Below are 18,675 nucleotides of genomic sequence, written 5' to 3'. Positions count from 1 at the left end.
CGTAAATTTCTATGATTCCATATAGCGAAATCTGAAGATTCTTAAAGGACTGAATGAACTTCTATTGCAGCTTGGTATGAAACTCAGGGTCCCAATCAGCTGCCTGTCTGGCCATACCCTCCCTTCTTGCTTTTATTGCTCATTTGATGTCATTTCCATTCACTCCTTCACATTGGTGCTTGGTGTTTCACTTAGTGCTCCCTACTGATTTCCCCTGGTTCATGTTTTTGTGCTGGTGCTTTAATGTAGAGTGCTTAACAGTTGCTCATGTGATGGGAATGCTGCTTCCTTCTCCTTTTCATCCCACATTTCCTCTTCATCCCACATTTCCTCTTCCCTGGTGCCAGCTTCCTTCTCTTGGGAGAGTCCTGTGCAAAGAGAAAAGAAACATGTGTTAACATAGAATACATAGTACAGGCATTCTTTCTTTTCGTGGCCAGCATTCATAGAAGCCTACCTTTCACTCTTAAACTCAAACTTTTTGTGCAGTTGCTCTTGTGATCAATAGATGTGGAAGAGTTCTCCATAAATCGCCATTTTCTGCTGCACCTAGAGGTATCAGTCGAAGCTCAGTGGTAGGACTTTTACCTCTGAGTCAGAAGGTTGCAGGTTCAAGTCCCACTCCAGAGACATGAACACAAAATCTAGGCTGACACTCGTTCCAGTGCAGTACTCTGGGAGTGCTGCACTGTTGGAGGTGCCGTCATTCAGATGAGATGTCTGCCCTCCTATGGCACACTTTCAAAGAAGAACAGGGGAGTTCTCCCCAGTGTCCTGGCCAATATTTACCGCTCAATCAACATCACTAAAATCAGAAAATCTGGTCATTATCACATTGCTGTTTCTGGGATCTCGCTGTACACAAATTGGCTGCCGCATTTCCTACATTACAACAGTGACTGCGCTAAAGCAATCTGGGATGTCCCGAGGTTGAAAATACACCAGATAAATGCAAGTCTTTTATCTTTCCTCCAACAGCAAGACTTCCATGGCCTCTTCAGTTAATAAGGCTCTTGTCTGGATGAGCACTAACATGTTCTTTACCCAGCAGTCAGTCTCCACCCAAAGTAATTTCCAGCGCATGTAAAAAGAAACAAAAATGCGCAGGGTCTTTGGGCAAATTTTCCAACCCCATGGAACCCAACAGGTTGGACCATCATACAAATAGCACGGGTGTGTGCACACCAACACTTCTAAAGTACTTAATTGGCTGTAAAGCGCTTTGGGATGTCCTGCAGCTGAAAATACATGAGATAAATACAAGTCTTTTATCTTTCCCCCTCCAGCCAGTCACTGTTGTAATGTAGGAAAAGCAGCAGCCAATTTGTGCACAGCAAGGTCCCACAAACAGCAATGTGATGATGACTAGATTTTCTATGGGCAATTGTTTGGCCTGGCCTTACTGTAGAAACAGCCCTATTACGATAGAAGGGTTACTCTGTTGCTCCAGAGCTATGCATACATATCGCAATTGGCCATTAATAAAATGCAGTGCTGTTTTGAATGGTATAGAACTGAAAGCCTTTAAGTTTGATATTGAGCTGCTAACCATTTCAGATTAATTAGAATATCTCGGCAGTCAATCAGATTCCTAAAAGTTCCCTTTGCAATATGAGCCAGAAAAATTTGTATAAGAACATAAATAGGAGCAGGAGTAGGACATTTGGCCCCTTGCGCCTGCTCCACCATTCAATAAGATTATGCTTGAACTTCTACCTCAACTCCACTTTCTTCATATCCCTTGATTCCCTTAATATCCAAAAATCTATCGATCTCTTGCCTTAAATATACTCAACAACTGAGCCTCCACAGCCCTCCGGGGGTAGAGAATTCTAAAGATTCCCCACACTCCTGCGTGATGAAATTTCTCCTCCTCTCAGTCCTTAATGACCGACCCCTTATTCTGAGTCTGTGACCCCCTGGTTCTAAACTCCCTGGCCAGAGGAAACATCCTCCCTGCATTTACTCTTTACCCTTGGATAACTAAGGAAATAAAGGAGAATATCAAATTAAAAACCAATGCGTATAAGGTGGCCAAGGTTAGTGGGAAACTAGAAGATTGGGAAAATTTTAAACAGCAGCAAAGAATGACTAAGAAAGCAGTAAAGAAAGGAAAGATAGATTACGAAGGTAAACTTGCGCAATACATTAAAACAGATAGCAAAAGCTTTTACAGATATATAAAATGGAAAAGAGTGACTAAAGTAAATGTTGGTCCCTTAGAAGATGAGAAGGGGGATTTAATAATGGGAAATGTGGAAATGGCTGAGACCTTAAATAATTATTTTGCTTCGGTCTTCACAGTGGAAGACACAAAAACCATGCCAAAAATTGCTGGTCATGGGAATGTGGTAAGGGAGGACCTTGAGACAATCACTATCACTAGGGGGGTAGTGCTGGACAGGCTAATGGGACTCAAGGTAGACAATTCCCCTGGTCCTGATGAAATGCATCCCAGGGTATTAAGAGATGGCGGAAGTTATAGCAGATGCATTCGTTATAATCTACCAAAATTCTCTGGACTCTGGGGAGGTACCAGCGGATTGGAAAGCAGCTAATGTAACGCCTCTGTTTTTAAAAAAAAAAAGGGGGCAGACAAAAGGCAGGTAACTATAAGGCCGGTTAGTTTAATATCTGTAGTGGGGAAAATGCTTGAAACTATCATTAAGGAAGAAATAGCGGGACATCTAGATAGGAATAGTACAATCAAGCAGACACAACATGGATTCATGAAGGGGAAATCATGTTTTAACTAATTTACTGGAATTCTTTGAGGATGTAACGAGCATGGTAGATAGAGGTGTACCGATGGATGTGGTGTATTTAGATTTCCAAAAGGCATTCGATAAGGTGCCACACAAAAGGTTACTGCAGAAGATAAAGGTACGCGGAGTCAGAGGAAATGTATTAGCATGGATAGAAAATTGGCTGGCTAACAGAAAGCAGAGAGTCGGGATAAATGGGTCCTTTTCGGGTTGGAAATCGGTGGTTAGTGGTGTGCCACAGGGATCGGTGCTGGGACCACAACTGTTTACAATATACATAGATGACCTGGAAGAGGGGACAGAGTGTAGTGTAACAAAATTTGCAGATGACACAAAGATTAGTGGGAAAGTGGGTTGTGTAGAGGACACAGAGGCTGCAAAGAGATTTAGATAGGTTAAGCGAATGGGCGAAGGTTTGGCAGATGGAATACAATGTCGGAAAATGTGAGGTCATCCACCTTGGGGGGAAAAAAAACAGTAAAAGGGAATATTATTTGAATGGGGAGAAATTACAACATGCTGCGGTGCAGAGGGACCTGAGGGTCCTTGTGCATGAATCCCAAAACGTTAGTTTGCAGGTGCAACAGGTAATCAGGAAGGCAAATAGAATGTTGGCCTTCATTGCGAGAGGGATGGAGTACAAAAGCAGGGAGGTCCTGCTGCAACTGTACAGGGTATTGGTGAGGCCACACCTGGAGTACTGTGTGCAGTTTTGGTCACCTTACTTAAGGAAGGATCTACTAGCTTTGGAGGGGGTACAGAGACGATTCACTAGGCTGATTCCAGAGATGAGGGGGTTACCTTATGATGATAGATTGAGTAGACTGGGTCTTTACTCCTTGGAGTTCAGAAGGATGAGGGGTGATCTTATAGAAACATTTAAAATAATGAAAGGGATAGACAAGATAGAGGCAGAGAGGTTGTTTCCACTGGTCGGGGAGACTAGAACTAGGGGGCACAGCCTCAAAATACAGGGGAGCCAATTTAAAACCGAGTTGAGAAGGAATTTCTTCTCCCAGAGGGTTGTGAATCTGTGGAATTCTCTGCCCAAGGAAGCAATTGAGGCTAGCTCATTGAAATGTATTCAAGTCACAGATAGATAGCTTTTTAACCAATAAGGGAATTAAGGGTTACGGGGAGCGGGCGGGTAAGTGGAGCTGAGTCCACGGCCAGATCAGCCATGATCTTGTTGAATGATGGAGCAGGCTCGAGGGGCTAGATGGCCTACTCCTGTTCCTAATTCTTATGTTCTTATTTTAAGGCCAGTAAGAATTTTGTATGTTTCAATGAGATCACCTCTCATTCAAATATAGGCCTAGTCTACTCAATGTCTCCTCATAGGACAATATCCCATCCCAGGAATCAGTCTAGTCAACCTTTGTTGCACTCCCTCTGTGGAAAATATATTCTTCCTTGGGTAAGGAGACCAAAACCTTACCCAATACTCCAGATGTGATTTCACCAAGTTCCTATATAATTGCAGTAAGATGTCTTTACTCTTGTACTCAAATCCTCTTGTAATAAAGGCCAATATACCATTTGCTTTCCTAATTCCTGTATCCTGGTGATTAGTGTACAAAAACATCCAGGTCCCTCTGAACACCAACATTTCTCAATCTCTCATCACCATTTAAAAAAAAATACTCTGCATTTCTATTTTTCTTACCAAAGTGGATAACTTCACATTTCTCCACATTAAATTCCATTTGCCATGTTCTTGTCCACTCACTTAGCCTGTCTATATCCCCTTGAAGCCTCTGCATCCTCCTCACAATTTATATTCCCATCTAGTTTTGTATCAACAACAAACTTGGATATATTACATTTGGTCCCCTCATCCAAATCATTGATGTAGATTGTGAATAGTTTGAGGCCCAAGCACTGACCCTTGTGGTACCTCACTAGTTACAGCCTGCCAACCCGAAAATGACCCGTTTATCCCTACTCTCTGTTTTTCTGTCCATTAACTCATCCTCAATCCATGCCAATTTATTACCCCAATCCCATGAGCCCTAATTTTGTTTCATAACCTCTTGTATGGCACCTTATTAAATGCCTTCTGAAAATCCAAATGCACCCCATCCACTGGTTCCCCCTGATCTATTCTGCTCATTACAACCTCAAAACACTCAACAATTTCGTCGAACCTGATTTCCCTTTCATAAATCCTATTTTTATTTTCTAAGTGCTCTGTTACCACATCATTAATAATAGATTTTCCCTATTACTGATGTCAGGCTTAAATGGTCTGTAGTTCCCCATTTTCTCGCTCTCTCCTTTCTTAAATTGTGGGGTTACATTTCTTACGATCCAATCCACGGGAACCGTTCTAGAATCTATGGAATTTTGGAAGATGATAACCAATGCATCCACTATCTCTATAGCCACTTCTTCTAAAACCCTAGGATGTAGGCCATCAGGTCCAGGGGATTTATCTGCTTTCCGTCCCACTAATTTCTCCAGTACAATTATTTTTTACCAATATTAATTTCTTTCAATTCCTCATTCTCGCGAGACCCTTGGTTCTCCACTATTTCTAGGAAGTTTTTTGAGTCTTCCGTGAAGACAAGACACAGTATTTGTTTAATTTCCATGCCATTTCCTTATTCCCCATTATAAATTTCTCCTGTCTCAGCTTGTAAGGGACCCACGTTTACTTTTGCTAATCCTTTCCTTTTTTATATACTTATAGATGCTTTTACAGTGTGTTTTTATGGCTTGCTAACTTACTCATTCTATTTTCCATTTCTTCATCAATTTCTTGATCCTTCTTTGCTAAATTCTAAAATATTTCCAATCCTCAGGCTTGCTGTTCTTTTTGGCAACATTATGAGCCTCTTCCTTTGATCTAATACTATCTTTAACTTATCTTGTTAACCACGGTTGGACCACTTTTCCTGTGGGATTTTTATGCCTCCAAGGAATATTTGTTGTCAATTATGTATTAATTATTTAAATGCTAGCCATTACTTGTCTACCATCACATCTTTTAATATAGTTTTCCAATCTACGTTAGCCAACTCTCCCCTTATACCTACGTAGTTGACTTTGTTTAGATTTAAGACCCTAATTTTGGATTTAACTAAATCACTTTTAAACTCTATCATGCTCACTCTTCCCTAAAAGCCCCTTTACTACAAGGTTATTAACCATTCCTCATTGCACAATACTAGAAAGATGAGGGCAATGATGAATATATTTCTTTCTATGAATTCTGAAACCATCTAGTTACGATAGCAAAAATAACTTTCTGGACATTTCCTCTTGAATGATATGGAACTGGGGAAATGTGTACTGGTCTTGGGTACTTGAAGCCTGATGCAATTAAGTTACAATAATATAAAAATTTTAGTAGTCAAAGATATGGGCTCTGTCTGCATAATTGATTTTCTACCTTGACTAAAAAACAGATTGATTAAATAAACAAGGATATCAGAAAGAGAAAACGGTGATCATGAGAGTACAACCATATATAAGAACATAATAGAGCAGGAGTTGGCCATTTGAGCCTGCTCTGCCATTCAAAAAGATCATGGCTGATCTGATCTTGGGCTCAACTCCACTTCCCTGCCCACTCCCCTTCACTCCCTCATTGCTCAAAAATCTGTCTATCTCCACATTAAATATGTTCAATGACCCAGCCTCCACAGCTCTCTGGGGCAGAGAATTCCACAGATTTACAACCCTCAGAAGAAATTCCTCCTCCTCAGTTTTGAATATTGACATATAAGATTCTAAGGGGCTTGGCAGGGTAGATGCTGAGAGATTGTTTCCCCTGGCTGGAGAGTCTAGAGTTAGGGGGCATAGTCTCGGGATAAGGGGTCAGCCATTTAAGACTGAGACGAGGAATTTCTTCATTCGGAGGATTGTGAATCTTTGAAATTCTCTGCCCCAAAGTGCTTTGGCTGCTCAGTCATTGAAGGCTGAGATAGTTAGATTTTTGGACTTCAGAGGAATTAAGGGATATGGGGATAGGGCAGGAAATTGGAGTTGAAGTCGATGATCAGCCATGATCTTATTGAATGGCGGAGCAGGCCCGAGGGGCCGTGTGGCCTGCTCTTAGTTCTTATGTTCTTGCAGGAAGAGATTTTATGGTATTGATTCAGAACCATGCTGCCTGTGAGAACAACTATAAAATAGTTTTTATAGCTTTATAGTGTTAGCCTTGGATCAGTGGTAGCATTCTCACACTCTTCTGATTCCGAGATCATCCTTTTAAGTCCCACTCCAGGGACTTGAGCAAGTAATCTATGCTGGCAGTTCAGTGTGGTACTGAGGGAGTCTTTTGAATGAGACATTAAAACGAGGCACTATCTATGTGCGCTGGCGAATGTAAGATTCCACAGCAGTATTTGCGAGAGTGCAGGGACTTCTTGCGATGTTTTAGCCAACATGTATCCTTCAACCAACACCACTAAAAACCGATTAATTTATTCATCTCATTGCTATTGGTGATATCTTACTGTGTGCAAATTGACTGCCGTGTTTGCCTGCAAAACAGCAGTGGCGTACTTCAAAATATAATTTATTGATTCTAAAGAGTATTCTGGGAATGTGAAAGGTGTTGCGTAAATTAAAGTTGTTTTTCTTTTCCATTCAAATGCAAAAAAACACATTAAAGTGAACACATCTGCTAATAATCAGCCACATGCTACAGAACATTGCTGGCTGGGTAACACGCGTTCCCTTGTAATTACACAGCCATTAACAAACTATTAGTTCAAATGGAACCTACTAACAATCTGATTGTTTGGGGGAGGGAGAGGGGAGAAAGACTTGATTTAAAAAAAAATATATGATTTCTTTTGTGGAGTCTGTATGCCACAATACCTTAATTGAAGCTTTGTCAATCTCACTGAGTACTGTTTGCTGACCTGTTCTGAGCTCTTGTGGTATATTATTTATATGTCAAGGAAGCATTTAATTGTATGCTATATTTGGCAAACCTGACTGCGTTGGATAAATATATCTGGTGGATTCCTGATCTGGTGGATCCCCTATGCTGTGCATGCTGACATTCTAACTACTGATATTTTTCTTTAAGAAGCAGTTTGAAGAGAATATTAAAGATATAAATATTCATTTGAAAGTCACGATTCAAAAAATCAATAATTAGCATCCACACAATCTCTGATTACATATTTTGAATAAATGGAACTCAGCAGAGCACTGGTATATTTGGAGTACAGAACGCTATCTATTTTTATGCTGAAATTTGAAACCAAAGTTAAACTGGAATGTTATAGGCGAGAGAGCAAAATGTTGATTTTGACCTGAACTCTCTATTTCTATATCAGTTTTACTTTCACCATACAACTGCATTATTTCCAAATTTAGCCCTAATTTCTTAACCTTAATACAACTTAGATTTGCTGTTTTATTGAAATGTGCTACTTTAACAAAACCCTAACAGGATAGTTATCCATGCTATTTTACACACTCCTGCTTTTGCCTTTTTGTATAACCTATTTAATCCATTCAATTTTCCACCAGGGTACACAAAGTCTCAACCCACATAATGACTATTGCCAGCATTTTGTGGACACAGGCCATCGGCCCCAAAACTTTATTCGTGATGTAGGTAAGTAAAAGCAATAAACAGAGTCTGTTTGTGGATTTGTCCATGGAATTTATAGATGTTCTTGTAAATGAAGTTGATCATGGAAAGCTGCAGTCTGTCTGTGAATTTTAATTATGCCACAATGTTGCAATCAAAGAATATCCTTACAGTATACAATTTGAAAAATATTCAAAATTTATATTCAATTGGAATATTTCAGTGACACTAAACTATTCCATCTGGATTATACAGATGTTCCTCATTTTACTGAAATTTATTGTACAATTTTACAATGTTAGAAATTGTTCAATAGAAATCTGTTGTCGTTTAGTCTGCAGTGCAAATTCCTAATTTGCAATAAAATAAAGATAGGCTCTGTAATGGTTTGAGTATGTGTGTCAGATTGAACAATAAACTTGGAATGCTCTAGAGAGTCAAATGAGAAATGCAAGCAGGTTGCAATCAGCAAGCACAATTCTGGAACTATCTTTGGTTAAATACTTATGCAGCAGGTTTTCCAACAAAAGTATGCTATTTTTGAAAAAGGCATATACCTAGTCAGTGAAACTCGAATTCTATAAATTGTTTCATGTTGTGGTGCAGGTACGAGCATGATCTAAAATGATAGAAGGGGTGATTCAGCGATGTATTCTGAGCAGATTGCAGCATAGGCAAGGAGTGCAATGCAGATCCTCAGCCATGATCTTCCATCCATATGGACAGAACATCCTGAGCTGAAAATACTAATTTCCCAAATTGCGATTCCTGTGAATGATGCTACCTATTGGGAGCATTGGATAATGGAATCACCCTTATAAAAGATACACATTTGATCCCTATGATGCATCAACTCTATTAGAAACAGGAGTGAGCCATGATGACCATTTCAACCCGCCATTCTTTTATGAAATGAACTTTATATTACAATAATTTTGAGGTGTGCATTAATGTAAATTTATAGAACGTCAATCATCATCATCATAGGCAGTCCCACGAAGCGAGGATGACTTGCTTCCACACCAAAAAGGGATGAGCTCACAGGTGTTTCAATGAAGGACCTAATATTCCAGATCCCGAACTGCATCGTGAAGGGTGGAAGATGCCTGTGCGTGGATTTTTTTTTTAACATGTGGTGGCCGTTGCACACCAGCCACCACACTGGCTTGACAGAGTTAGGTCTTGGTCCAGTGGCAAGGATTACTCAAGACTAACTAGAGACCAACTCTGCTGCACAGACCATGCGCGCGCACATATTGTAGTGTGGGCTGGCCCGTGCTGCCCCTGGGCCCTCGCCTCTTCAGGGCCCCAGTCACTTCCCTCTACGGACTCCTTTGCCCCTCCTGCTGTGCCTGCCCGCACTGCAATCAGCGAACTGGCTTCGTAGCCGTCTCCCTCTAGCAGCAGTAAGCGCTGCTTCCTGCAGTGGTATGCTGCCACACGCTGTTCCCTCCAATGGCCCCGGCCTGCTGATGGTCTTGCAGGCCGGAACCGCGCCAATTTCCAGGCTGGGCTGCCGCACGCTGCTCCCTCCGATGGCCCCGGCCTGCTGATGGTCTTGAACATCAATAACTATAATTCATAAGATGAAAATTTGTGCCAATCAAAATCTACTTAATTTAAGTCTGATTTTTTTTTTAAAAACAGGCCTGGCTGACAGATTTGAAGAGTACCCTAAACTCCGTGAACTGATCAGGCTGAAGGATGACCTAATTTCACAAACTAACACCCCACCCATGTGAGTGCTTCCTTGTTGTGTTCACTTGCTTTGTAGACGTATGTGGCAGCCTACTTGCGTACAGCAAGATCCCGTATACAGCAATGAGATGACTGACCAGTTAATCGGTTCTTTATTGAATGATAAATGTTGAGTGGCACTCAGAGAACACCATGCTCTTCCTGGAATAGTACCATGGGATCCTTTACATCACCTGAACAGAGCCTGGGTTTAGCTGTTTATCTGAAAGATTATATTTCTGACAATACAGTACTGCCTCGGTACTACACTGATGTCAGCCTAGATTATGGCCCGGAATTTGCGGTGGATAATAGCGAACGAGCAGCGTTCGCTGTTATTACCCCATTGAAACTAACCACAACTTCAGGATTTAGCGCATGCCATCCTACAGTGGAAATCCTGAGGTTCTGGTCAGTCATTCACTGCTCCGATGCTGACTGCACTGTGGCCCCCGCCCCATAGTCGGTAATCAGGGAAATCAGTGAAACTGATGACAACTTCGGCTTTTCCGCGGTAATATTGCTGTTAAATATCCCATTAAATGTTACTCTTTTGGATGAGGTGTCACTGGGGTTTTAACAGTGGTACTGACTGCTAAACAAATGTTATGACCCTGAAAAACTAACTTTTTATGAAACATTTGTTCATCTTTATCTCAGGTTTACTTTTCCTCATGAGAGTCCCAATCTTTGTGTTGCTTTTTTAAAAAAAAAAGTTAGAATCAAAGGAGCTTGCTCACTTCTCGGTTCCTGGTCTGTGAGCATTCTGCATTGTTATTGGCTGCTTAGACAGCTTGTTGACAACACAGCAGCTTGCGTTAGGGATTCCCCATCAACTTACACGGATTTTAATTGCACGTGGAAAAGCTAACCTTCTCGCCACAGAGATCGCAAGATCTTCGTGGGAAGCTTACTTCAGGGCCAGCGGTGAATGCCTTTGCTTCGTCGCTGACCATAAATTATTGGCCAATGTGCATAAGAGTTGAGGGCTTTGATGCACTACCTTCTGATTCTGAGGGCAGAGTACTACCACTCAGCCAAGGCTGGCACTTACATGGACAGATTGTTTTTTTACATATAACGTTCTTTGTATAATGTCCATTGTTTAATGGGTGAATTTTTTATTTTAATTGTTTACTGCAATAGGTATAGTTTTGTCATCCCTCCCTTACCCTTTCATGTATAACCTATCTGAAATTCTGAAGCTAGAAGATAGATTTTACAAATAGGTGTTCCTGACATGGAGCATTATGCACCAGATAGCACATATCTGCTCAGAAAATCCTGAAGATCCAGTGACCTCAGCACCCAAATTCCTGATTATATACTTCCACCAGGTAAAACTCTGCACCAGGAGCGCACATTTATAAAATTTAATTTGAAGTTAACTTTACACTTTTTTAAAATTTAAAAACAGGTATCTACAAGCTGATCTAGAGACATTTGATATTAGAGATCTGAAGTGTAAATTTGATGTTATTTTGGTGGAGCCACCTTTGGAAGAATACTACAGAGAAACTGGGGTAACAGCTGTTGAGAAGTGCTGGACGTGGGATGATGTGAGTTGTGTAGATTTGCTTACAGTACTTCATTTTCTCTTGTTATGATGAACATTCTACAAAATGTTATTTTCTCTATATATTTGCCCTGTACCTGCCATTTTTTTTAAAGACTAAGATGAGTATTGTATTCTTAGCTATTAACTTGCAATTAATTAATTGTAGATAAAATAATTTCAAAGTATTCAAACACAGGTAAGGATTTGTTCATCACTACGAAATATGAATTTATATGTTTACCAAGTATCATCATTACGTTATTTAAAAGGTAAACATTACTAAAATGATTTACTTGAACTGCAGTAAACACAATCCGTTGGGAGGGAGAAACTCTTAATTGACTTAAGATCACAGCTCTTTACACAAGTAGTTCAAAAGAAGCATTAAACAGGAAGTAGTCTAATTTCCAGTATTAACATAAGAAAACACAGATGTGGCAGCGTATACTCTGTCACTGGACTACTGGTGCATTTTGCAGCTGTGTGTCTGGTTCCACTGATGGCTTGCATTACAATGGAGTGGAAAAAGACAAGCTAACTAGTTTGCACTTAAAAGTTGATTGCCACTTATTGGTCTCTGACTCATTGAGGAAAAATTGATAAAATGGTAGATTTTGAAAGGCAGCTTGCTGTACTGGCAACAGCTTAAAGAAACCCATTGAGAGAAAAATTAAGATTTTGTTATAAAGGTGCAGGTACAAAGCAGAATGACACAGGATCACCTCTTTGATACCTGCCAATGCCATTTTAACTCCACTTTTGATAGCATCAAAGGAGCAGGGTAAAATCAGCATAAATCTTGTTAATGTCGTGTAAGTGTAAATATCAAACCTTTATTGGGTGAAATCCTGTCTCTGCTAATTTAGCTGTGAGTAAAAACCGATTTCACATTGTATATTTGACAACATTTTCCCCCCAAATTAGTGAAGACTGAAATGTTAATCCAATATGCTCTGGAATGGGATTCACATTACCTTTCTTACAAAATGCCTTAAATTAACCTTTAAAAATGTGCCATTTGGTTCAAATTGGTTAATTCACGTTGAAGTAATGGCCTGGAAATCCCGGCAGGCCAGGTCCGTACGAAGTTTCTACGGACTTGGGAAGACATCTGAAAAGCCGGTTTGCAGCGCACAATGCGCATGCACTGAAAACCGGCTTTTCTGATCTGTCGAGCTGGAGCTTGACAGATGATCCGTATATCAGGAGTGAGGACATTTGCTTGGGCAAGATTGCGGTATTTACCCATATCTTGCCCAGCAAATGTCGTCAAAATTCTTGCGTGTGATAAAAGCAGGCGCATAGCCTTCTTTTACAGGCGTAAGTGTTTAAAAACATACACAAATATAATTTAAATTAAATTTTTTTTAAAACTTTGATGTTTAAAAAACACCCTGCCAACTACGTTACATTTCTTTTAAAGCATAATTAAAAAAAACTTTTTAAAAACTCCATTTTTTTTTTCCATAAGATATTTATTAACTTTAATTTTAATTGTGAGGTCTATTATTTTTTTATGTGTTTAGTGTCTCTGGCTTTTTTTTCTCATAGCAATGAGAACTCGTAGATATGAAGTTCTCATTGCTATTAATGGAAAGCTGTGGAATACAATACCTGATTGGCTGAGCAGTCACATGTGACTGCATCTTCTGCATGGAACCTGGAGGACGGGAGCACACTTAGCAGCGCGGGAAGAGAAGGCCTCCCCCGCAGGCTCCTCCTGGACCACCAGGTAATTTCATAGAAATGTTTCAGGTCGGAGGCAGGAAGCCTCCGACTGCAATTTCAGCCCCAATATTTCTTTGTTTTTAGATGCAATCTTATCTGCATAAATTTTAAATGTTTAGAAAAATACAATTTGAAAATATTTACACCATATTTGGCAAACCTGGACGGTGCTATCCACTGTGTGGGGGAAAAATATATCTCATCTTTTACCAGAAAGACTAAAATATGATTGACAAACATCAGATTTGTAAACAACATTTAGACAATATTTTTGTGCTAGAGGGTAAATATTTCAGCCAACCATGAAAAATCAGCGCACAAGTGCTTGCTTTAGGATGCTTGTATTCTTGGTTCATGTGAGAATTGTGAATTTCTACCCATCACCCATTGTGCACAAAAGCTCTACCCAGTTTCCAGTTTAATTAAAATGAGTGCTTCCTCTTTCTCTCACAGTAAGAGAGAGTGTTTTTAAAACTTTCAAATCAACAGATTCTTTCTTAAACTGCATGCAAAATCCTCATCTTGACTCAATTTGTCTCCAGTTTTATAATACAAGTACAATAGATCAATTATTTTGCTCAAAATAAAAGTGCTGCAGTATGTGCACTGGACTTCAGATTTTACATGGTCTGTCAGACTTTGTCCTTGAAGGCAAGATGACTTCACTGGATGCATTTCTACTCGCAGGATTCAATCATGGGGATTGGGTCTGCAGCCAAACCTGATGATAAGCACAGGCACTCCAGGTCAGGGAAAATTTGACAGGAGAATCACAGTGGGTTGAGGAACCAGTGTGTTTCAAGAATCCCAGTTGAGGTGTGTTGTCTTCATAACTAGATTAGAAAATGGTGGACTCTATTGCAACCTGGCCGTTTTCTCTCAGCACTAAAGCTTAGTATCAGTATGTCCCTGGTACTGCATGGTGCTGGACGCTGGACTTTTATAGTCCTCGAGGACAAAGATGCAGACACTGTTTCACACTTCTTCCAAAGTTGTTCCGACTGGCAGTTTGATAAAGAGGCTTTCTGCAAAACAAGAGCCTCTGACCTTTGGGCTTCAATTGCATCAAGCTCTAAATTGGTTAGTGGTTGCCTTTTCTGTTCTAGTTATCTACATGAATGGAATAACAATTAGAAGGTTGTCTAATATAATGTTTATTTTGCAGCACTGTCTTTGAAGGCAACGCTGTAATTTAAACGAGACAGAATATGTGCCTCCAGCGGCATCGCCGAGCATGATTTAATTCTCCGCCTCTGGAGCAAAGATCTGCTGGTGGTAAACATACAGAGATTGTGCTTCCTGCTTTTGTGTTGGTTACAGGCAGGACATGAGTTTGGTCCCCCTCGTCCTGTACAGGTCCACAATGCAGTTTTCACATAGTTACTCTGTATACTCCTTTGAATCTGGAAAGGTTTGTGGTTAGAAGTGGCCCCTTATAAAATGGTACTGTTTTGAACTGAAACATTTGTGGCTGTAACTGAAAGTAAGACCTGGACACAGCAATAAAGGACCTGACTTGCTATGTCTCTTGTCACTCATTAATGTGTACATACCTTTTGAAGAGCGAGTGACCTGCACAAAAGAAAAGTGAGACACAGCACTCTGGAGTGAGGGGAAAGGAGAATTTTAACACCATATAGTCATGTTCATGGCTTTTTAAACAAGTATGCATGTGCAAATCTTGGAGCAACTAGTATAGAATGGAGTATCTTAGAAATTGTAATTCTCGGCATTTAGTTTGCTCCAGTTCTAGTGAGTTAGAACAGTTTCATTTTAGAATCATTTTTTTTTCAAAAGGGGTGTGTCCGGCCATTTACGCCTGTTTTGTAAGTTTAGGCAGCGAAAACTTACTCCAAACTAACTTAGAATGGAGTAAGTGTAGATTTTTGTACGCTCAGAATAACCTTGCCTACACTTACAAATCAGGCGTAGGTTACAAATCAGGTGTAGGGAACGGGGGGGGAGGGAGAAAGTAATTACATTTTACAAGCATTCAGCAGTCTCACTTATACAAATAAAGAGCCATCCTGAATAAAAAATTATAAATAAAGCAAATAAAAAATAAATTAATTTTCCTACCTGTGTGAAGCAGCAGCAGCCTTCGAGCTGTGGTGCTTCAGGCCATTCATCCAGGAGACAGGTGCAGGACAGCAGCAAGCTGCCTTTGAGCTGCGGCGGAGCATCAGGCCATTCGGCCAGGAGACCAGGGCGGGACGGCAGCAAGCTGTGTCTCACTGCGCTGAGCGCACACTCCAGCGCGTGTGCGCAGGGCTGCCGGCACGACGTTGTCTTCTCTGGTGTAGCCGCGCTCCCCCTGCAGTCTCAGAATCGGCACCCCGCTTTGGCCCCACCCCCCGCAGATCTCGCCACGCCGCGCTGAGCTGGACAGGAGCAGCAGGGAACCAGAGAATTGCTCCGTAAGATTTTGACGCGCTTTTGAGTGCGGAAATCAGGCGTGGCTCACGGGGCTGCGCCGTTCTAGGTGCGGCCCAAAACTTGACCCCAGTTTATCCATACACTGAAATATATAAGATATTCTGAAAAGTAAAAAGTGAATGCAGGCGCCTCAAGAATAAATAAACAAAATAATACTGAGTGACTAGATTTTAAAATATTTCAATCCACTACTGTTGCCGTTTCACTCTACCTTACCCTGGGTCATATAATGGATACATAAAGAGTTATGTCTTTATTTTTCTGTCCATTTCTTTCTCACTATCTCCCACAGTTGTCGACATAAACACTTTAAATTTCAGTATTGGATGCCATTTTGCAATGGTAACTTTGCCATCATTTGCTGTAATCAATGAATTTTGCCACAAACCAAACTTAACAATGGGGCAAAAATTGTGGTAGGAGGCTTCCTGCGGGCGGATGCCTCCGACCAAGACATTTTTTACGAAAGTACCTGGTGGCCCCGGAGGAAGGTATACTTGCGGTCCAAGGCCTCCTTTCGCAGCCCAGCATACGGGCTTCCGCATCCCAGGAACGTAAGCGCAACCTGGGATCACGTGGGCCTGGAGTATTCTCATTGATAATGGGAACTTAATTTGTACGAGTTCCCATTACTATTGATGAGATACCCCCAAAAACACAAACACAACACACTTTTTTTTTAAAAACCTCACATATTTAAAATTAATTGAAATTGATAATTTTTTTTCAAATGTTTTAATAGGGGTAAAAATAAACTTGCCTTAATGGACAGGTTTTTAATATAAAAATTAGTGATAAATGTTAATTTTTCTATCTTTTAAAACTCTTACGCTGGTAAAAATAGGCTATACACGTAAGAGTTTGAAGGACATTTGCTGGGCAGGAGTTGGACAAATAGCCCAAATCTCTGCGTGCAAATGTCCTTCTCCCGGGAAAGCGTTCGATCTGTTTGACAGGTTGCAAATGCCAGTTCTCGGCGCATGCGCATCGCACAAAAGCTTTGAGTTGAACATAAGTCTGTACCAGGAACAAAATTGATAAAGTATGTATTTAAGAATGAAAAAAATTACAGCTTATGGTGTCCAAGAAAATAATTCATAATCATAGAATGATACAGCACAAAAGGAGACCATTTGGCCCATCGTGTCTGTGCTGAGTCTTTGGTAGAGCTATCCAATTAATCCCATCCCCTGCTCTTTCCTCATAGCCCTGTAAATTCTTTCCCTTCAAGTATTTATCCAATTCACTTTTGAAAGTTATTTCTGAATCTGCTTCCACCAGCCTTTCAGGCAGTGCATTCCAGATCACAACAACACGCTGTGTTTATATCGAAAAAAAATTTCTCATGATGCCTCTGGTTCTTTCGCCAGTCGCCTTAAATCTATGTCTTCTGGTTACTGCCACCAGAAACAATGTATTCTTATTTACTCTTCTTAAAACTATTTGTGATTTTGAACACCTAAATCAAATCTCCTCCTAACCTTCTCTGCTTGTAAGTAGTGATTTTAAATTGGAAAGAAAGCACTTTCTTATCAACCTGTTTTTAAGGTTTTTTTTTCTATAGATAATGAAGCTGGAAATTGAAGAAATTGCAGCTCCAAGATCATTTGTCTTTTTGTGGTGTGGCTCTGGGGATGGTCTCGACCTTGGCAGAGTGGTAAGTTGTCATGCAGCAGCAATCTGGGCCAGAAAGCGCCTTCATTTACTCAATAGTCTATTCAGATGATAAATTCTGTCTGGAGCACTACTGGCCAATTGTTTGCCATCAATGGCTGGAGTTTGTTGAGTCTTGAGCTGCATAATTAACCCTGAATGTCTAATGTGCTATTCTGTCTTTGTGTCTGACATTTTGATGATCAGTTTTTTTTTGTGGAGGTATTTGGTAGAAGCTGCTCTCCATTTTCAATGCATTTTATTATTTTTTTTAAACTCCTGTTTAGCCTACATATAAAGCAGTTCTTGTGTGGTCAACTTTATCGATACTAGTAGACCCATGTCCTCCAGAATAAACAGGATTCCTAGTATGGTCGGTGTAAAATCTGCTGTTAGTTAACTGTTAAACTCTGAAGTACTATCAAAGTATTTATTAGAAACTTGTAACTTTTAATTATTGCCCCTATGGACTCCTGCTTTTTGTAAATCCTGATTTATGTTTGTAATCAGCTGCTAGCATTGTTTTGTTCTGGTTTTAATAAAGCTTTTGAATATTCTTTCTTACATTTTTACAACAATTTTTCCAGATAGTTTTAGATACTTTCATGGTAAAATTAGAGTTTATGTACTGGGTGTACTTTGAATATAATTGCACTATAACATTGTGGTGACTAAGAGATTGTAATACTATAAATATGCTAAGATTACCACTAAATTAATTTTTGGAAGTTGTCCTTTCTGTTGACTTTCTGTCATAAATTCCTGAGCAAAAAAATTAGAATGCACCCTGTGAATGTGTTTTCCAATTAATCAGCCCTAAATTAGAGATTTTATATTTTTGTTTATAATCCATGTTTTTTTTTATTCTAGTGCCTACGCAAGTGGGGGTTCAGGCGCTGTGAAGATATTTGCTGGATCAAAACCAACAAGAATAATCCTGGGAAAACCAAAACCCTGGACCCAAAGGCAGTCTTCCAGCGAACAAAGGCAAGTGTCTGTCTGACCTTAGGAACAGCACTTTGTAGCAAGCCCAAACTGTTTCATTGAGTTTGCTCAGAATTCATGCAGTCACACAAAAAGAAACACCTGTTTTATCTTCTATTGTCTGATTGAATTACATGGAGTATTGCAGTTCAGAATGGGCAATTAATTCCACATCAATTCCTTTAGTCCTTGGTTTGAGATAGTATGGAAGCACTGTTCGCTTCTCTGATTTACTTTATGAAGTTCTTTTATAGCTT

The 18,675-nt window shown here is 40.1% G+C and overlaps 1 protein-coding gene across 1 annotated transcript in view; it reads left to right on the top strand.

The window, feature by feature from the left end:
• mettl14 (methyltransferase 14, N6-adenosine-methyltransferase non-catalytic subunit) overlaps window positions 1–18,421 on the top strand; it is a gene marked incomplete at its 3' end in the record, with an annotated part of 83,718 nt that extends 65,297 nt beyond the window's left edge. The window contains exons 6-10 of the mRNA XM_070870142.1: window positions 8,259–8,346; window positions 9,970–10,060; window positions 11,477–11,618; window positions 17,346–17,438; window positions 18,305–18,421. Of these exons, the coding sequence (XP_070726243.1) occupies window positions 8,259–8,346; window positions 9,970–10,060; window positions 11,477–11,618; window positions 17,346–17,438; window positions 18,305–18,421 (531 nt within the window). The remainder of the gene's footprint in view (window positions 1–8,258; window positions 8,347–9,969; window positions 10,061–11,476; window positions 11,619–17,345; window positions 17,439–18,304) is intronic.
• Between the last annotated feature and the right edge of the window lie 254 nt (window positions 18,422–18,675).

The sequence above is a fragment of the Pristiophorus japonicus genome, unplaced genomic scaffold, assembly GCF_044704955.1.
Source record: "Pristiophorus japonicus isolate sPriJap1 unplaced genomic scaffold, sPriJap1.hap1 HAP1_SCAFFOLD_1160, whole genome shotgun sequence".
Taxonomy (NCBI): Eukaryota; Metazoa; Chordata; class Chondrichthyes; family Pristiophoridae; genus Pristiophorus; species Pristiophorus japonicus.
Note: the sequence above shows the minus strand (reverse complement) of the source record. Positions and strands in the feature narration are given on the sequence as shown.